This window comes from Halichoerus grypus, chromosome 8, assembly GCF_964656455.1.
Source record: "Halichoerus grypus chromosome 8, mHalGry1.hap1.1, whole genome shotgun sequence".
Taxonomy (NCBI): domain Eukaryota; kingdom Metazoa; phylum Chordata; class Mammalia; order Carnivora; family Phocidae; genus Halichoerus; species Halichoerus grypus.
This window is the reverse complement of record NC_135719.1, coordinates 101,576,889-101,596,955: the sequence shown is the minus strand read 5'-3', so window position 1 is coordinate 101,596,955 and position 20,067 is coordinate 101,576,889. Positions and strand designations below refer to the sequence as shown.

The window sequence follows — 20,067 nt, the reverse complement described above, 5'->3', positions numbered from 1 at the left end:
TTCTTTTAGATTGCTAATGTTAAAAATATCTAAATGTAGGTGGGTGTGTTTGTGTGCGTGTTAGTGAAACAGTTTAATATTTTATCAATTGAAATTTATGTGAATTTTTTCAGTTGAAATTTATGATATTCAGTGACTACCTCTAGAATTGTCAATATGTTTTTCAGGTTGAATGAATCATTGGCAAAATATTTCATATTTATTTCATTACTTTAGTGAAATATTATTCTCTTTATCATTGATTACTGGGCTTGATTTTAAAAAATAATAGAATGTGTTTTTTGCGGTTGGAGTTCTCCATTCAGCTTAGCATTAAGCATGTTTTTCCTACCTAAGAGGTAAACTGAATACTATCAAAAGTAAAAAATACAGTGAAATTATTAAAATCGCATTAGAGTTGTTTTTCACATGAAATCACTTATTTTCACTCTCTTCTTATCAATTAGATATATTCAATTTTCATTAAAAAAGATGATATACAATGTAGAGTAGGATATTAATAGAAGATCATGGATGTAAAAGCATTAGAATAACTATCTTTTTCTTGAATATGGTCCTTTAAAAATAAACATTTGTAAAAGCATTAGAATCACTGCACATCTTTTCTTGAATGTGGTTCCTTTAAAATATACCTTTTTTGTTAATAATATAAATATTAGTATTTGATAGCCATAAATAAAATTTAATGACAATAACAATTGTTATTCTATAATTACCTCCACTGGGCACACAATTAGATAGCACCTCAGTATATTTTTTCTAAAGTTTAATTTTATATTTTATAAAATATGAATTATTATCTCCTCTTATCTAAGTTTCATGCTCCCTGCCCTTGAGTTATAAAACTGTAGACAACTCAATATGAAGGGGCATTAGAAACAATGCACTAATATCCATTCCTTTAAAAAAAAAGAAGATATTAGGACCTTGAAAGTTTCAGTGTCCTGCAGAATTAAACAAGTATGAAATGACAAACTCTGAATAGAACTAGGGCTAGTTGACCCTTTCATGGCAGAAGACCCTTGTTGCTTTGCTATGTTTAAAAATTATGTGACTTTTCTTAAAGAGAACTAGAGAAAAAAATCTTTATAAGCTCAGGAGTTTTACTGAAAACTCTGAGGCAACAGAGTAAAATGAAAAATAAATCTGGAAAATAGATATTATGGTAGTTTCAAAGGCTTTAATTATCTTTACATTCTTAGGCATACTTATTAAAATCTTAAACATTTTAATTAAAATTACTTTAATATAGCCTTGGGTAAAGTTTACTTAAATGGTATCTAGACATTTATGAAAAATTACACACGAAAGTTCAACTGTAAAAAGAAAAAAAATGAGCTCACTGAAATATTTAGAATTTAGAACGGAAGTTTTCACATGGTTAAATCAGCTACTTACAGTGAATTTGATGACTAGTAATATTGTAGCAGAAGACTCAATTAAAACTCAGTGTGGTCAGAGGTTAACTGTAGGTGTGACATATATTTTAGAATCAAATTAGAATTCAAAGATGCTTACTTCTTTGTGAGATAATACATAGACAATTTTAAACTTCCATATCAATTATGAAATGATTTTCATTTTTACTAATTAATTTTCAAATTATAATATATTGATATTTTGCAAGAAAAAGTTAGTACTTTTTTCTCCACTTCAGTGGAACTAGTAGATATACAGTCCCCTCTCTACTTATTTCATAATTGGCAATGGGGAAACAGAATCAGAAAAACAAAGTAATAGAAATTGTCTATCTTCTGTAAGAAATAGTAAAAATATTTGAGAAACTCGCTTTGTTAAAGTCGATCTCAATGTACTAATGTAACAATTACTATGAACATGCTTTGTGCACGGGTATGCATTTTTTACTATCTATCATACTTCATTTGTAAAGTCCAAGTTTAAAAAAAATGGTTAATGGAAAACACTAGGAATTAACAACAGAGCAGACAAACTTCTGCAAGTTAGATTAACTGCCTATTGTAATCTTGGGAGACCACAACAATGCTTTACTTCATCCAGAATGAAATTTTCCTTCAAAGTGATAAATAAAGAACCAATATACACAGATACCATTTTGTCTGTTAGATTAGATACATTTTTGTTGTTGTTTTAGTAAAATGTAAAGTATTCTTTCCTCTTCATGTAGAAATCGTCACTTGTATTGTAAACACAGTTTTTTGAGATAAATATGTCTTCTAGTGCACAAAAACACAACTGTATTGCTTGTTATTTGAAAACCATCTGTGTGTGTGTGTGTGTTCATGTAATCAAACAAAGCAGCACTGGTGTAGCTATTTGTTTTGGGGTGCATGTAAAAACATATAAGATTTGCTTTATTTTCATATACACCATGTTCTTTTCACCAGAAGTAGATAACAGCAAAAAAACTAAAGTGTAATCTCTGTTGGATAATTGCTTTCATTGTTAAAACATCTAGATTATAGGTTGGCCTACTGTCAGGCTGAGTTTGATTTCTGGGGGTTTTTGCACTGGTTAAGATATAAAAAATCAGCAACTCTGTTCCTTGGAAAATGAACAAATCCCACATGCTATTTAGCATTGATCTTTTGGGTACTTTGAGACTGTTATTGCTGAGCTCCAAAGTAGATTCTATTCAATCCTCTAGAACAAAATGGATTGCAGACATAATTCTCCATGGTCACAGTGGGGAAGATCATTAAGTTTTGATAAGGAACTAGGAGACACTGATTAGACTTTTATTTATAAAAGACATTCAAGCCATGCTAACATTTTTTTTTGCTTTTCTTGTAGCTCCTGTTAATCCTCATTTGAGTAAGTATATGTTTATTTTAATAATGGTGCAGCATTTCACAGTTAATAAAAATGTAGAAAACTCATAGGCATATAAAGATTATTTAGCAACTGTTCATATTTGGTTTAAAATGGAATGGCATAGAAACAGTAAAACTACCATTAAATATGAATTGTGAATTTTAAATTTTGATGGATATGATTATAAAGACAAACTATTTAATATTGGTCATTGATTTTTATAAGTTTTCCTAAATATGGACCCATTTCCTCCAACTTAACATTTGCTATTTGTTTAACTATAGGATTATGTTTTTCTTTTGTGGCAATGCATATCATTTATATTACTATTATGTGTTTCTTTAATTTTCTTTTTTTAATTTCTATATTCCAGTTATGAAAGACTATAGTTACAAAGTTGGCATTTGAATGGTTTAATCAAGATTTTTCATACATCACTAGTCTATATCCCCATTGTTCATGAAGAAGATAGTCTGTTACCATCCTCTTGAATAGTTCACATTAGAGTAAAGATTGATTTTTGTCTTACATTTTGTGCCTATGAATATATTGTTCTTGGCTAATAAAAGAATGGAGAGCCACCTTTGCACTCTTACTCCCATCCATCCAATATTCTCCATTACTTATATTCAGTGAAGAAACTGTGCAGGTCTTTTTTCTCATTTTATTATGTTTCCTTCCTTATAATGGCCTTTCACTGATTATATAACCCAAGACCAAACTACATAACCTGTTGCTACCTTATTTTCTGCTCAAGGTTCTCCTCTACTCCATTTCTGCATATCCAGATTATAATACTGAATACGTTCATGGATCTTTCCTGTTTTCATATTGCTTTCATGCACAGTTCATTTTGTTCTCACCAATGACCCTTTAATGTGGATATTCTCAACCCTTTGAGATTCAATTTATAAAGTTTAGCACAAATGCTTCCTTCTTCATTGAGTATTCTCTCCATTTGATTTCCAAAAACAATTTGTCTTCATCTATGTTATAAGCTATTTTTTATTTTGTCATAAAATACTTAAGAGCTAAATATGTTTCTAATTTCTCTCTATATCTCACTGTCTTTTGGTGTATCACAGCATCTTATACTTAGCAGGTGTTCAATGATCATTTGTTAAAAGAACAAATACACAACAGTTTCAAGATGAATTAATTGCCCAAATCAGGTTCTCCCTGGCTTCTCCCCAGGGTACTATTGCTATTTAGTTACTATATTGATTATAATTCTTTTGAAGGTAAATTCTCTGACTATAATTTCAGTAGATATGTTTAAAAAGAGTCATCATGGGAAGATTAAAACTTGATACAGGAAAAAGTTGATAAATATTTCAATTCAAGGAAAAATTTTTTAGTAGCTTCAATTTACTGGGAAAAAATGCATATGTAAAGAAATAGTAGAGATATTGTTTGCTAACAGATGACTTCCATGCAATATAAAAAGTACCATTAAGTTTATGGCAGGTGAAGTTTTATAAAAGACATGCTATTTGAATTGGGTCCTGAAAGTTGAGTAGAGGTTCCTTAGGTGAAGAAGGTGAGGAAAGGAAGGTCATGTTCCCATAATAACTGAGCAAAGCTCAGTGTGTCTAGAGTATATATTCAAACATTACAGAAGCCAGAAATGTGCCCTTGAGATGAACAACATTAAATTGGAATTTGAGTGCTTCTTTTAAAAGCTCGTATCCTTTAGGTCATAGCTACCCAGTTCTTCTCCAACAAGCATTTTTGTTGTTGTTGGTGTTGTTAGTCAAACAATGAATTGGATTTTCTACTTTTAAAATAATTTCCATTATAACTCTCTATACTAAAGATTTCTATTGACTGTACTTTTTTTATTTTTTACTAAGTGTTCAATATGGTAAAAGATTAGAATTGTTTAGAATAAAGACTTTTTAGGAAACATCGCACAATGATTTTTCTAAGTTATCAAAAGTAATTATTTTTATGTTATTGACAGTCACATACATTTCTCCCTTATTAATTGATTTCTTTAACCCTGTTAAAGAACTCTCCAGGTCCCAAAGACATGAAAGAAAAATGTTTTATCAAGCAAACACATTCATTATACATTCAAACTCCTAATAAATTAGCCAGACATTATTCAGTAAGAGGAAAATAGGCCAACATGTAGAAGGTCATGTTTTCTTTTATATTTTGCTATGGAAAGTTAATTTTTCTTTCCCTCAGTTAGACTACTTCTACCTGAGATCTTCTTAATTGGTATAATGTCTTAAATTTTGTCATTGCTTTTCAATCATAATTTACATATGGTAAAATTAACATTTTTTTGTGTGTATACTTCTGTAAGGAGTGCTGCCCAATTCATACAGTTACGTAACCATCACCACAAGTTCCATCATCTCTATAAAGTTTTTGTATTGCTGCCTTGTAGTTAAACCTGTATGCATCCCAACCTCAGGCAAACTTGATTTTTGTTTCTATAATTTTGCTATAATTGTTCCATTAGTTACAATATGCTTACTATTTATTCTCCACATTTCATTAAAATGTATTTTCCCGGTAATGATATTAATGAAGCTGAAGAGAAAGTGAAAATTAAGCAGTTCAGGAAAAAAAAGTCAATGAGGAAAAAATGAAATTAGAAACATTAAGTACTTCTGATAGGATTGTAAGTGATTTCTTAAAATGAAGAAAATGCTACCAAATCTTACTTCTTAGGTTATTTATAATTATGTGTAATGAATTCTTATAATACCATTTAGTAATATTTCTTCCATAAGAGATTATTGTCTGGATAATAAAGTTTAAAAATCTTTTGACTATATGTTGGCTTAATTATAAATTATGGTTTATCTGAAACATCTTTTTATAGAAAAAATGATTGTAGGAATATATTGGAATATATATTATATTTAATATAATACATGTGAAAGGAGACACATATTGGCAGCAAATAAAACTAATTTTAACTCCTCTTTTGCATTTTAACAACTTATATAGTTTTTAAGTGAATTGACTTATCCTAAGTATCTACTTCCAATATATCTATATAGAGTAAGTCCATGAAATTTTGTCATAGTATGATTCTTCATTAGACTCAAAATAATTACTTTTTAAATTTAAAAGAGGAAGGCCTTTTGTTTATAGCTTTTTAAAGACTCTTTTGATTGAAATTTTGAACTGAAAAGAAGGATGATTAGTTGTCAAGAAAACCATATCCTACAGGCTCCATTAAGCATGGGCAGCGTCTTTCTTACACTGCTGATTTCCTCAGGAAGGGTACCTTTGGACCAAACCTGAAGTTTAGTCTGTGATTGGACTGTGTTAATTGAAATGAAAACAAAAATATTGAAATAAGATTGAAATGAATTCTGAGGTCTCGCAAGTATCTCAGCAACGGAGTTGAAATTTTCTGTAAAGAGGTTTTAAAATTTTTGAAAAGTGTATTTGGTCTGCTTTAGGTTCTGAAGTCCAAATTGTTAAAATTCAGAACTTCTGGAAAAAAATTTTGGACTTCTTATGGTCTATATTAAGTACAAGATGGTTTATACATATATGAAATACACATATATATAATATAAATATTAATATGTATAATTTAATAATATAAATAATATATATGTGTGACAGTCTCACTATCTCTAGGAAACAACTTAAAACTGAAAAGAAAGTTTACCATAGTAGCACACTCTAAAATGTCATTCCAAAGTTAGAGATAATAAACAAATTAAAGTGAGGTGACACAAAATCAAAGTACAAAAAACAGTGACATTTCTCTACATTCACAATGAACTATCTGAAAAGGAAATTAAGAAAACAGTCCCATTCAAAATAACAACAAAAAGAATAGAATACATAGGAATAAACTTAACTAAAGAAGTGAAAGACTTCTATACTAAAAATTGTAACACATTGTTGAAGGAAATTAGAGAAGACAGGTAAATGGAAAGACACCCTGTGTTCATGGATTAGAAGAATTAATATTGTTAGAATATCCATACTTCCCCAAATGATCTAATTCAGTGCAATCCCTATCAAAATGCCAGTGACATTCCTTACATAAATAGAGAAAACAATCTTAAAATTCATATAGAACCATGAAAGAGCCCAAATAGCTCATGTAATATATAAATAAAGCTGGAGGCATCACACTTCCTGATTTTAAAATATATCACAAATCTACAGTTAATCAAAGGAGTGTGGTAGTAGCATAAAAACTGTAATTTAGACTGATAGAACGGAATAGGAAGCTCACAAATAAATCCATGAATTTACAGTCAACTGATTTTCGGCAAGTGCCAAAAACACACAGTAGGGAAAGGACAGTCTCTTTAATCAACCATTGCACATTGTCAGTGGGGATGTAAATTGCTGCAGCCATTATAGAAAACAGTATGGAGGTTCTTCAAAAATTAAAGAGAGAATTACCAAATGATGCAGCAGTCTCACTTCTGGGTAAATATCCAAAAGAAATAAAGCTCAACTGATGAAATACCTGCAATGCCAAGTTCATTGCAGCATTATTCACAATAGCCAAGATATGGAATAATCTAAACATCCATCAGTGGATTCATGGATAAAGAAAATGCAGAATATTAGTCAGCTTTTAAAAAGGCTGTCCTGCCATTTGAGACAACATGGGTGAATTTGGTTTATTATGCTAAGTGAAATAAGCCAGACACAGAAGGACAGAGGCTGCATAATCTCATTTCCATGGCATCTAAAATAGTCAAACTCAGAAGCAGAGTGTAGAATGGTGGCTGCCAGGAGCAAGAGGGAGGGGGAAATGGGAAGATGTTGGTCAAAGGGTATACACTTTGAGTTATGTTAGATGAGTGAGTTCTGGAGATCTATTGTGCAGTATGGTGACTATGCTTAACACTACTGTATTGTATATTTGAAATTTGCTAAGAGGGTAGATCTTTAGGGTTCTCACTTCCCAAAAAAAAGAAAGGAAGGAAAGGAGGAAGGGAAGGAGGGAGGGAGGAAGGAAGGAAGGAAGGAAGGGAGGAAGGAAGGAAGGAAAATAATGGTAACTATGTGATATGTGAAGTGATGAATGTATTAATTTGCTTCATTATGATTATTTCAAAATATATATCAAAACATCAAATTGTATATAACTTAAATATATATAACTTTTGTTTGTTGATTATATTTCAGTAAAGCTAAAAACATAAAGTAAAAAATAAAGAAACAGGATAGGTGGGTACAAGAGGGAGTCATTGGGCTAGAGGACTATTGGGCATCAGGCTGCTTTTCCCCAAGTTTTAGTCTTTCTTCACTGTAGTGAGAAGAATTGGGGTAAATAAAGCATAATTCTGAAGACCATGTAATACAAAATATTTCAAATATATTTCTTTATTTCCAAGTAGCTCTTGAAACTACCAAGATGGTAATATAGTTAGAAAACCACTGAAAAAATCAATATCAAGTGTCTTCAGTTGCGTATCTTTGTGAAAATCCTGGACTATATTACTTTCTTATTTTATGAGATCTTTGAATATTTAATATTACATAGACTTTTGATAAGTTTTTACAGACTGATGCATTTTCACTATCAAGATATTCCTTATTTCAATAAACTTTTTAATGAATAGCCTTTTGCATAATTACCCCACATATAATGACAGGATAATCATAAGATTATTATGGTCCAAAATAGTGAGTTTTTCCCACTTTTATCTTTCTACTTTTTATAAAATCTTTCCAGTAATAGGTTTCTTCACTGTAAAGATGTCTACAGAAGTAATGAAGAACTATGGGGATGACTTATTTATCTTTGTGCAATGGGAATTACTGGAGTCTTAAGTCTCCTTCAAATTTATTGTAAACTTATGTCTTCTGTAAAATAACCAATTTATGAAAAATTTTAGGTATATCTAAAATTATGGACACGTCTTCTCATAAACTGTATTGTTGCTTAATTTTACTATGAAAGACTTCAATTTTCAGGTTTTGAAAACTCTTATTTTTTGTAGGCAATTTTTTTTCAAACAAGGCTAAATTACACAGAAGATATGTTTAAGTGGTCTTATAAAAATTCATCATATATGCTTTTAAATGACATAAAAAGTAGGATTTGGCAGCAGATTTATAAACAAATCCTAAATTTTTACATTTGTTTTTTGATATTTTCTTTGTGTGAATACAATATGTAATTAAACAACTGAAAACATTTAAAATCAAGCATTGCTTTATCCTGACTCCAAAGTAGCAGCTAAAGGAATCTCTTATTGTGCCTAAAAGATATTTAAAGAAATGTATCCATGCATATAGCTACACTGCTGTCACCAACATTAGATCTCAGTTGATAGTATCAAGCAGTCCTGTCTTCTTTAGTACAAGATCCATGACATAAATATATGCTGAAAAATATTTTATATGGAATATTGTTTATCCAGAAATTTACTGATTTAGAATTCACTAAATGCTTATATTCCCTGTAAATATTCCTATTCATAATATAGAATATAAATAAACACAAAGAGGTACAGCAAGTCTTTAATCTGAAAACAAAAACAAAACAAAACAAAAACTTAAATTCAAAGGGAAAGCCTTCTGTTTTATTTTTATGTGTATATGTCAATGGTTTTCTTCCTACTTTCCTTCCTTCCTTCCTTCCTTCCCTCTTCTTTAATTAAATTGTGATTTAAAAAAAATTTTAAATTTAAAAATTATTTAAATTTTTTAATTTTTAAAAAAATTTTAAAAATTAAAAAATTTAATATGAGATCTACCTTCTTAATAACGTTTAAGTATACAATACAGCAGTTATCCCAGAATAATGTTCTACAGCAGATCTCTTGCTGAACTGAAAGTTTATACCTTTCGACCAATGTCTCTCCATTTCCATCTTCCTCCTGCCCCTGAAAACCACCATTCTACTTTCTGCTTCTATGTATTTGGATATTTTAGATACCTCATAAGTGTAATCTTGCAGCATAATTCTTCTAAGAATAAATACATGGCTTAATATAATGTCCTTAGTAGAATGTCCTCCAGGTTCATCAGTGTCGTCACATATTGGCAAGATTTTCTTCTTCTCTAAGGTGAATAATATTCCATTGTATGCATATCTTCTTTATCCATTCATCCACTGATGGGCACTTAGGTTGATTCCATATTTTGGCTATCACAACAGATGCTGCAATGAATATAGGAGTGCATCCTTCTCCTTGTGAGATAATGGTTTCAATTTTTTGGATATATACCAGAAATAAGATTGCTGGATTACACAGTTCTATTTTTTTTTTAAGTAAAAAAAAAATGCAGGGCTTGAACTCACGACCCTGAGATCGAGAGTTGGACACTTAACCAACTGAACCACCCAGGTGCCCCCAGTAGTTCTGTTTGTAATTTTTTAGGAACTCCATACTGTTTTCCTTACTGGCTGTACCATTTTACATTCCCATGACAGTGTATAAGGGTTCCAATTTTTCCACATGCTTGGCAATGCTTTTTTTTTTATTTAATGCCATCTCATTGTGTGATATCTCATTGTGGTTTTGATTTGCATTTCCCTGATGATCAGTGATGTTGAACATCTTTTTGTGTGTCTGTTGGCCATTTGGATGTCTCTGGAGAAATGTCTGTTCATGTCTTCTTTGTGTCTAGTTGACATTATCTTCTTTATTTACGCCTATATTTCAAGCAGGGTACATCCCAGTAAAAAAACCCTTTGATACCTAGAAACATTATTCCTACCCTCATTGAAAAAGTTCTCTCTGAACTTTTTGCTGGGTCTGAACTCAGCATGTGGCAGGCATACAAGAAATCCCAGTCCTTCCACAGTCTTCATAAAGGCTTTTCATTACTTTATGTCTAGTGAATTTTAACCTGCTGCCAAATCCACATTCAAAAAAATTTAAGGATAACTACTTTTTAAAATATTTTGCCATTATCTTCCCCTAAGTAAACTTCCATTTCTGCACGTGGGTATGCATGAAAGCATCTCCAGACATGGTGTGAAAAATTATATCCTCAAGGTATACGGCCTTAACGTGTTGTCACGTAAATTAATAAAGCTTATTTTGTAATTGACAGTTTTGTTTGGATTATTTCTAGACTTGAAAAATGAAAGTTGGGAAAAGTCATCAGCCATAATTCAAGTGTGAATTATATTCTTTAATTTCAAGTATTTGGATATTTCAGAAGAAAATGGTTCGGGTTTAAGTTATTAAACCAAGAGACTGATTTATATATCAAGATTATTTTTCTTTTTTGTTAAAATTGAACTAGTTTTAGGTTTAGTCATAATCTTGTGTGCTATCATGGCTCTCGTTTCACTATCACAGTCTTGCATTATTATTGCTGTATAATGTTTTAAAAATTTTTATAAGAATATTGCAGTGTTTATATTAATTTAATTAATATTAATTACTTTAATGAAAATTCATTAACAGGAGAATTTCACTGTGGATTTGAAGATGGGAACATTTGTTTGTTCACCCAAGATGATACAGATAATTTTGACTGGACAAAGCAAAGTACTGCAACAAGAAATACAAAATATACTCCAAACACAGGACCTAATGCTGATCGTAGTGGCTCCAAAGAAGGTATGAGGGTATGAAATGTTGTGTTTATAACAATCATACTCCAGCCTTGGACTTTCAGAAATCAATGCCATTAATATGACATGCAACAGAACGTTTAGCTATAGAGTTGAAGATTATGGGATAAAACATTAAATTTTTAATGTACAGTACCAATAATTCAGAAATTTCCAAGTCTGTAGACATGAATCTTCTCTCAGAACTCACTGATACATATAGCTGAGAGATTGGAATTTTTTAATAATTCAAGTGTAAAATTCCAGTTTTGTCTAAAGTTTTTATACATTTAAGCAATTTTATCTTTATGTAGATCATTTATTTATTCTTTATATTATATATAAATTGTTCATAAATGAGATCAAAATTCTCCTGTGAATCTATAATTTACTTCATATAAAAACTCAAACTTCTTAATGATTTCAAATTTCATGTCACCTAATAATGTGCTTAAACATTTTATATTGTCTTTTTAAAGGTTTTTATATGTACATTGAGACATCTCGACCCAGATTGGAAGGCGAAAAGGCCAGACTTCTCAGCCCTGTTTTCAGCATAGCTCCTAAAAACCCTTATGGCCCCACGAACACTGCATATTGTTTCAGCTTCTTTTATCACATGTATGGACAACATATAGGTGAGACGGCAAGAATTATTATGTTCATTCTAGAGTAAATCATAACTAAGAAGAAAAAGGTTCACAAACACACAGCATGAAATCAATTTTAGTCAAAGAATATCATCACTGACTTTTAAATGACTTACCTTCAAATTGCAAAATAAGATGCTAAGAATGTTCCCCTATCATGTCCTAATTTCCAAATTTTATATTAGAATTTGAACTTTTGGAGCATTACCTACCCCTTCTAGAATCCGCATTGAGGCAAATCATCAATGGGTTAAATTCTTTATGATCTTATTGTGAAATTAATACCAGTATAACTTAGGCTGCTTCTTTTCAAAGAAATTTGTGTGAATAATGACTCACCGTGTATTAATGACCACGAAAAGGAGTGTTGCCATCTTTGCAAGACAAATACTTTTAGCACTGTCTACACATTTGGAATACTGGTATGATATTTTCTTGTTTATAAAGTATGCCTAACACACTTAGTAAGATTTAAGAACATCCTGGGTCCTGAAGAGCACGCAAAGATGAAGATACATTCCTTGCCCTTAGAGACCCATGTACAGTAATGGAGGCCAAGATGAGTGAATACATAATCATGCTGGATAGAATACCGCACAATCTTTATAAAGAACCTAGCAGGGGTGCCTGGGTGGCTCAGCCGATTAAGCATCTGCTTCCAGCTCAGGTCGTGATCCAAGGGTCCTGGAAGCAGCCCCACCTAGGGCTCCCTGCTCAGCAGGGAGTCTGCTGCTCCCTCTGCCTCTGCCCCTCCCCATGCTCATGCTCTCGCTCACTCTCTCTCTCTTTCTCTCTCGTGTGCTCTCTCTCTCTCAAATAAATAAAATATTTTTTTTAAAAAAGAAAGAACCTATTAAAACTCCTGCAGGAGGTGGGGAGAGATCATATGGGTCTACAATTCTTTATGCACAATTCTAAAATCAAAAAAACTGAACACAAAATTTTTTAACTTAATTAAATTTGGCGATGCATGCCAGCCTAATCTCCGTGCCTTAGAATATATGACCTGGGCTAATATGAACTTATTTATAGTCTTTATCTATCCAAATAAGTGTGAGCATTTATACTATTTGCGGCAAAAACATTACTGTGTTTAATTATGAGATTCTGTTCCAGATCCTTCCAGAGACTGTCACGTAATATCCAAGATATATATTCCTTTACCTTTCTAAAATAAGGCAAAATTCTGAATGGTGAAGCATCTATGCTCACAGAATTTGGACCAGGGATTGTGGATCTGCATCTAGCTGAAGAATAAGGAAATGCTTAGGGACAATGGAAAATGTTTCTCTATGAAAGAAGGGTACATTTTCAATAAACAGAGATAAACACAGGGAAGATTAAGGCACTGATAATGAGGAAGTAAAATGTGGGATGTTAGGAGGACATTAAGTGTTTTGATATAAATGAATAAAACCAAAAATATAAATATATAATTATATAAACTAATAAAATTGTGCACATGATCTATTCCAGCTACCGCACTATTTAAGTGAAGTAATCCCCTTAATCAGTTCATAAAGATGGCATCCCCCATTCATCTTTTACAGTAGAGAACACAACCTCAGAGAGTGTGTATGAAGTGCAAGTAACTGGTTATGCTGGGGTGTAAACTCATTGCCAGCACTATTAACCAGTGTTTTTCACAGTGGAGCACTAGGTGACAAATCTGGAAGGACAAACTTGTGCAGTCAAAAGTACCCTTCACGTGAAGTCGGGAAACCTGGGCAGGATCGCGGCTGTTAGCCCTCAGTCACTGTAGGAATTTAGAGAATTCATTTAAAATGTCTGTATCGTGGCCTCCTCGCCTGTAGAATGGGACTAATCATTCCTCTTTCAGAAATTTGCAGTGCAAGTGAAATAAGGTAACATATATAAAATCTCCTATCAGATGGTAGACGCTCATAATCTTAGGCTACTTTGAATCTCAAATAGCAGCAATAATAGCAACAGTAAAGTAATAGCTAATATTGATGGACCAGGTCACTATTCCTAACACGTCATGGATTATTTCCTTTAATTTTCACAATAAACATTTGTGGCTCCTTAAAATCATTATCCTGTTTCATAGATAAGGAAACTGATACAGAGAATTTTACTTCACTTTACTTGCCGTAATGTCACAGCTGATAAATTGCGAAGTCATAATAACAATCTGGGAAGCGGACACAGGGTTTGTCTGCTTCTCCACCCTGCAGGGAGACTTACTGGAGTGTTTTGAAAGTTTAGCTCATTTAGTGGTAGGGGGAGACAGTACAGATTTTGTGCAGATAACGTGCATGATGAGATTTTTGATTTGGGAAAATAAATCTTCTAGGAGTGGGTAAAATCACTGAGAATCAGAATATAGACTGGAAAAGCAGACAGAAAATTATGACACTAGTCTAGGTTCATTAGGGCCTAACCTATGAAAAGAAATCTCCACACCGATGCCAAACCATCTTACATATTGTGAGATTACGATCTTATTACAAAGGTAGGATTGGCTCAACTCTAATTTTTCCCATTAGCTGATGATGTATGTTTTACTTATTCTTTATTTCAAATATACTTCTTAGACTTCCTTTCCCTCCTTCCAGTTTACCTTGGAACAGGTTTATTTTAAATTGGCTTTTAAATAAATAATTCCAAGATCAATATTTTGAATTACTTTAATGAATAAAATATGCAGGTTCTGTTTTTATGAGGCTAGCCCCTTCTCAAAACTTCTGCATATTTATGTTGAGATCCAAGATAATTTTAATATACTTTTTTTTTTTTTAATTTATTTATTTGACAGAGAGAGACACAGCGAGAGAGGGAACACAAGCAGGGGGAGTGGGAGAGGGAGAAGCAGGCTTCCTGCCGAGCAGGGAGCCCGATGCGGGGCTCGATCCCAGGACCCTGGGATCATGACCTGAGCCAAAGGCAGATGCCCAACCGACTGAGCCACCCAGGCGCCCCAATTTTAATATACTTTTAACTTCACACGTTATTCTTATCCTCTTTATTGTCGATGAATGTCCCGCCGACCTCCGCCAGCTTTATTCGGATTGTTTCAGGAAGAAGACAGTTCTCCACTTCTTCCATGTTCTCATACATTTGCCACTTTGGCCTGTGCCATTTCTCTGTTTCATCGGATGGTGGAAGTTTGCAGGTATCAGATCTGTCACTTGAGTCCCTCTCGGCAGGGCATGATCATGCTGCTTACTAAAATCTAGGCAAAAATGACTGTTCCAGACATTGACTCATCAATGAGGACCAGATGAATGACCTCATTAGGGAGAGGCTGCCTATAGCTGAAAGCTTCCCTCTTCGCAGATGTTATTCTAAGACACTCATTCATCTGGAAACCTGGGGGCATTTATAGTTACTAGTTTTACAAATAACATTCTCAGTTTGATTCATTCTCTTGGAAATCCAGATTCAAAAATGATTTGTTGTGAATTTCTAATAGCCTAATTGCAGTTATTCCTTCTTGAGTAACCATACATAATCTCTGCTGTTTAAACTATGACTAATGCTCAATATATTATTGAGAAGAGTCCTGATTTTTTAATACAAAAATGGGCATTCGGTTATGCATTACTTAGAAAAGAGATTCCTCTTTGAAATAAAGTCAAATACGTTGTATTACTTATAGATTGCTATGTAAAAAGTTTCCCCAAAATTGTGTGGTTTGAAACAACAAACATTTACCTCTCAGTGTCTGTGGGTCGGGAATATGGGTGTGGCTTAGCTGAGTGTCTGTAGCTCAAGGTCTCCCATGAGGTTGCAAGCTGTCAAGCATGACTGCCCTCAAATTTGAAGACTCGACTTAGGGACGATATACTTTTAAGCCTGCTCACTTGGTTTCTGGCAGGCCTCACTCCGTCATAGTGTTGGACTGAGGACATTGATTTCTTGCTGGCTGTTGAATTCCTCTCAGCTCTCTCAAGTTCCTTGGCATATGGACACCTCTCTGGGACTGTCTCATGGCATGGCAGCAGGCTTCCTCCAAAGCAAGCAATGCATGAGAGAGAGCAGATAAATGCCCAAGGCTTTTAACTTCTGCCTTATTCTATTTCTTATAACGGAGCCGATAATTCCAACCCACACTTAATGGGAGGAAATTACACAAGAGTGTTAATGCTAAGAGGTGGAAATCGTTGGGAGGCATCTTAGCGTTTATTTGCCACATTGGTACCATTTTTTGTTAGTTAAATGTTTCATCAAAATTGATTTAAGAGGGGCGCCTGGGTGGTTCAGATGGTTAAGCGTCTGCCTTCGGCTCAGGTCATGATCCCAGGGTCCTGGGATCGAGTCCCACATCGGGCTCCCTGCTAGGCGGGGAGCCTGCTTCTCCCTCTGCCTCTGCCTCTCTCTTTCTCTCTCTCTCTCTGACTCTCATGAATAAATAAATAAAACATTTTTAAAAAATTGATTTAAGAAAAAATAAATGAAAACTACAATATGTCACCTTTAAACTGTTGATTTATATGTACATGATATAATGTCTAGCTATTGATAATAGTATAAGATTATTTCAGCAATCCTATAGCTACTAGTAGGCGTTTTGATTCATGATTAATCAGCTGGATTTCTAATGTTCTTGAGAGGAATTGAACTTCACTTGAGGTCATTTGATATGACAAAAGCTTATTAAATTCAGTAAAAAATGTACTTCATTTATTTCTAGAAAGAATGAGATATAAGCATCATCATATCATACTAGGAAATTAAAGATAAAAATACAAAAGGCACTTATGAATACATTCATTGAACTTGATAAGTATGGTTCAGTAAAGTCGTGGCTCTAGAAAGCTAATTTCACTGTGGAACAAATGGGAAGCAAAGAAAAGGAGTCCATTAATAGGATCTGTTCTCTCATGAATCTTGAAGGTGGGGAAGAAGTGATCAAGTAGAGAGACGTGGGTTATAGATGTACCTATTTTAAGAGGAAAAAATTAATAGAAAGGTAAGTTTTTAGATACAAAAGCCAAAGCGAAGCAAGTTTCTTGAAGAGATGGAAATTGAGAGTTCTAGTAGGAGAATTAGCCTTGAAGAGGGGAATTAATGTCACTTCCACTGAGGTGGGAAGAAAAGAATTAAGTAGAAACATGGCTTTTGATACATTCCTAGATGCAAGAATAGCAAGCAGACTTGGAAGTTGCCTTCTTGACAGTATCTATTTTTTTTTCTGTAAAATAAATGCAGCTCTTGCGTGTTCAAAGAGTAGATGGTTTCAGGAGAGTGGTAAATGGAAGCAGAGACTGATCAGTGATGCAGAGGGAGTTGAAGCAGGTGGAGATCAGTATATCAGTCCTCAGTGTCTTGAAATGTGTTTTAGGATATAATGCTCAGTTTCAGTGCCAATCACTTCTTGGGTATATTGCTGAATTCCCCTGCTTACTGACTTCCTTGCTGTCTCTCGGGCCCGTAGTTTCTGGGGTAAAGATCATTCTCTAAAACCAGTAACATAAGGACCTCAAGGACATATGCCTCTCTGGCTTCTCCTTAAGGCAGCTGCCTAGTCTATACCTGCCACACATGAAGTTCCCCAAATTGAGCTGTCTTGTATCTGGGGCCTTTTTCGAGGCTCCATCTTTGTTCTGCTGAACTACATGAAACAAGGTCTCTCCCCATCACATGTTGCCCTGCAAATGTAAATATTTATTTGCCCACTATATAAATACTTATTAAGCAAATAAATATTTTTTAAAATCACATGACAGAATAAGTACTTTTTCCCTTCTTAAATCATCTAAGTAACTCATATTCTACTTTCAGAAGCTAACTCAAGGGCATCTGCTGAAATTTTTCCCCATCCTCTTGTTCCTTTTTTTCCCATAACACCTGGTGCACATCCCTATCATAGTATCTGTCACCCTGACCTCTGCTAGACTGTAAGCTCCTTGAGAGCAGCAATCATGATTGCTTTCTGTTTGATCCTCTGAAACCACAAAGGCTCAATAGATTTTAAAAAATAACAATGTAAACTAGATATTTAAGCTTCTGAGTGAAAACAAAGCAAGTGAGTTAAAAGTATTGGTGTAGATTGGAAACAGAAGGTCATTTCACCAAGACTTTATAGAATATGTTGGGGAAAAAATGGAAAGTTAATCATTGACTTAACTTGAATATGAGTCTAAGTGCTCTGGCAACTAAAGCATAGAGGAAAGCAAAAGGGTCACATATTTCTTAAGGACTAATTCAAAGAGAAATTTATGTTTATAAAAGTACCCTTAGTAGTATAATGGGAAATATTTTCACTTGGTACTTTCAGAAAGATGTAAAACTTGTTCAAATAAAAATTTTATATACTGAGAGACCATAATATATTGCAGTTCATGTTTTGAGCTGTCGTATCATGGTCCAGATATGTCACTTTATGATTGACTAATGGAATACAGAAATAGAATTTAACGAATCTGGAATTAACCTCTAATTAAATTTCTCTTAATAAGGTATCTCACATTACCTTTTAGCAAGAGTGGATTAAAACTTTCTCAGTGCTGGCATTCAAAATTTTTAAAATGGAGACTTCAGTGGTTTTATACAAGATATAGAGAAGGCAATGGTGACAACATTTTGCATGGTTCTATGGTCTGATTTTTATTCTCAGTTTGGTTAAAGACCGTATTTCTCTTCTGTTTGAGTAAAAAAATTAAAGATTCTTGCTTGTATCTCAAGTATATTCCTCAAGTAGGAAATCTGCTCACATTTTTTTCCCTTGGAGTTAGACATTATAGGAAAGACAGTTTGAGCTTGTTTTCAGTAAAGTCCTGTTTGTATTTAATACTGATAAAGCCAATGTCAATCAGTGTGAAAATAATGCTGTAGGTGGAAGACATTCATTGAGGAACCTGCTTTGTTGAATTAAGATGTATTTTTTTTTCAAGGGGGGGGTGGATAGAACCTAGTCATGATTTATAACCACTTACTGAAATCTGTTATTACAACACCTGTCACAGACCCTCTAATAAGACCATATGCAATATCTAGTGCACTTACCTTTTAGATTTTATTTTTTATTACTTTTTTTTACTCAAGAACTTTATTTTTAATCTACAGAACCATTCAAATCAGTAATTAGAAAGCATGGGTTGAACAACAACAAAAAAAGCCCACTTGCATTTGCTGAGAAACTTATTTGAGGGTGAGAGAGTGAGAGAGAGAGAGAGCATGAGAGAGGGGAGTGTCAGAGGGAGAAGCAGACTCCCCACTAAGCAGGGAGCCTGATGCGGAACTCATCCTCGGACGCCAGGATCATGACCTGAGCTGAAGGCAGTCGCTTAACTGACTGAGCCACCCCGGCATCCCTAGTGCACTTACATTTTAAGTCTGTGTTTTGAACCACCAACAATCCCTAAATTTATTCTACTCCTATTTATTTATTACTCAAACAATGTATAGTAGAAGCTGAGATATTTAAATAAAATTAATGATATGACTGAGAAAGGCTGGTATTTCAAAATATACAAGTCTAATTCTTAGTGTAATAAATAAAAAATATTTCATCAGTTGAATTAATGGTAAGCAAATGTATTGACTTGCTTTTGTTTCTCACCCAATGTACCAAACTTTTTAAGCTAACTTCACTGAAAGTATAGATTTATTGTGATGAGTATTTTTACCCTTAGGTCTTGAATTCACTCATTTTCGTTCAACAGAATGAAATGCACATGCTATGTGCCTAGTGGTATATAGGGTTCTATAGAAAATAAGAAAGAATTGTAGTAAAAGGTCCTATCCATCAAATAGTTTGTCATCATACTTGGGATAATAAATCACTGAATAAAATAAAAATCAGAAAGTAATATTCATCAAAATGCATGACAAGCCTGTGCTATGGGTGAACAAGGGAGGGAACCTGAAAACAGCAAAGTTAAAATAAAGTTTCTGTGGAAGAGAAAAAATGTAAACCATCCAAACAAGTAAGTATTAAGCAGAAAGCAAAGGTTACAGAATGTGAGAAAAAGAGCCACATGTTAGAATGGAGAATAGTGCTCTTACAGCAGAGAAAGGGAAGTGGTAGAGCCAAAGAGTGTCGGGGTCTACATAAGGGATCTGACATATATCAGAGAAATAGAAAGCCTGATGAAGGCTATGTTTTAGGAAAATTCATTGGACACTAATGTGGAG

The 20,067-nt window shown here is 33.3% G+C and overlaps 1 protein-coding gene across 3 annotated transcripts in view; it reads left to right on the top strand.

Annotated features, from left to right (window-relative positions):
- MDGA2 (MAM domain containing glycosylphosphatidylinositol anchor 2) overlaps positions 1 to 20,067 on the top strand; it is a 797,037-nt gene that overhangs the window by 752,057 nt on the left and 24,913 nt on the right. For all 3 annotated transcript variants that reach the window (XM_078053641.1, XM_078053640.1, XM_078053642.1), the window contains 3 exons: positions 2,773 to 2,793; positions 11,166 to 11,321; positions 11,794 to 11,952. In XM_078053641.1, the coding sequence (XP_077909767.1) occupies positions 2,773 to 2,793; positions 11,166 to 11,321; positions 11,794 to 11,952 (336 nt within the window). The remainder of the gene's footprint in view (positions 1 to 2,772; positions 2,794 to 11,165; positions 11,322 to 11,793; positions 11,953 to 20,067) is intronic.